Source organism: Nematolebias whitei, chromosome 3, assembly GCF_014905685.2.
Source record: "Nematolebias whitei isolate Nwh7 chromosome 3, NemWhi1, whole genome shotgun sequence".
In the NCBI taxonomy this organism is placed as follows: Eukaryota; Metazoa; Chordata; class Actinopteri; order Cyprinodontiformes; family Rivulidae; genus Nematolebias; species Nematolebias whitei.
In genome coordinates this window covers 35,447,162-35,448,022 of record NC_056500.1, presented here as the reverse complement: position 1 = coordinate 35,448,022, position 861 = coordinate 35,447,162, and the positions used below count along the sequence as shown (strand labels likewise).

Genomic DNA, 861 nt, shown 5'->3' with positions numbered 1-861 from the left:
ATAGATAGATAGATAGATAGATAGATAGATAGATAGATAGATAGATAAATAGATAGAATGTACTTACATTGAGCAGAACTTTCTTAAACATGGCTGCAATTTAAATAAGCATTTCATCTCATTTCTTATTTTCTTTCTTTTCAGGTAAACATCAGATAAAACCTCAGGGAAACCAAGACCAAGTTTCACTTTCACATTTAAAGTTCAGTCCAAGTTCAAGGTATTGTCCTTCACTGTAAATCACAGTTTCTTATCATGGGACATTATTTGTTAAATATGATTGTTTCATTCCTGACAGCTGACTACTCTTACATTCTCATCTATGCAGATCAGCCTGTTGTTGCATGTTTGAAGCTGAGGTTTGTTGCGCACAACGTCTTCTGGAAAGTCATATTAGTTCTTCCACATTAGCCCTTTGTCAGTCTAAGCCACTGCTCTTGAACTATTCTTGGTAAAAGTAGAGGGAAACTTATCATTATTTAAGGGGCTTTTGACTCTGCCTGCATCAGTGAAGTCCTTTTCTCTGCTTGTTGCTGATGAGAAGAACTCCTGATATAAGAGAAGGACAATTAAAGACTGATGTCAAGTTAGAACCAATTTACTCAGGTTTACTTACACATGTAGAGCAGCGCTTTTGAACCACCCACCACTGATTGTCCCCCATTATGAAGCAAAAAGGGGAATTGGAAATATCCTCCATCCGTGTGCGTTGAGTATGATAACTTGAAAATTAAGTGAGGAACCAACTTCCATGTTGGTGTGTGGCTACATGTAGGAGTAAGAAAGATCACTATCGAAAAGTGGGTTGCCACATCAAAATCCAAGATGGCTGCCAGCATATATATATATATATATATATAT

At 36.7% G+C, this 861-nt stretch overlaps 1 protein-coding gene across 1 annotated transcript in view; it reads left to right on the top strand.

The window, feature by feature from the left end:
• usp53b (ubiquitin specific peptidase 53b) overlaps window positions 1-861 on the top strand; it is a 25,547-nt gene that overhangs the window by 23,152 nt on the left and 1,534 nt on the right. The window contains exon 13 of the mRNA XM_037674897.1: window positions 145-220. Coding sequence (XP_037530825.1) covers window positions 145-220 — 76 coding nt within the window. The remainder of the gene's footprint in view (window positions 1-144; window positions 221-861) is intronic.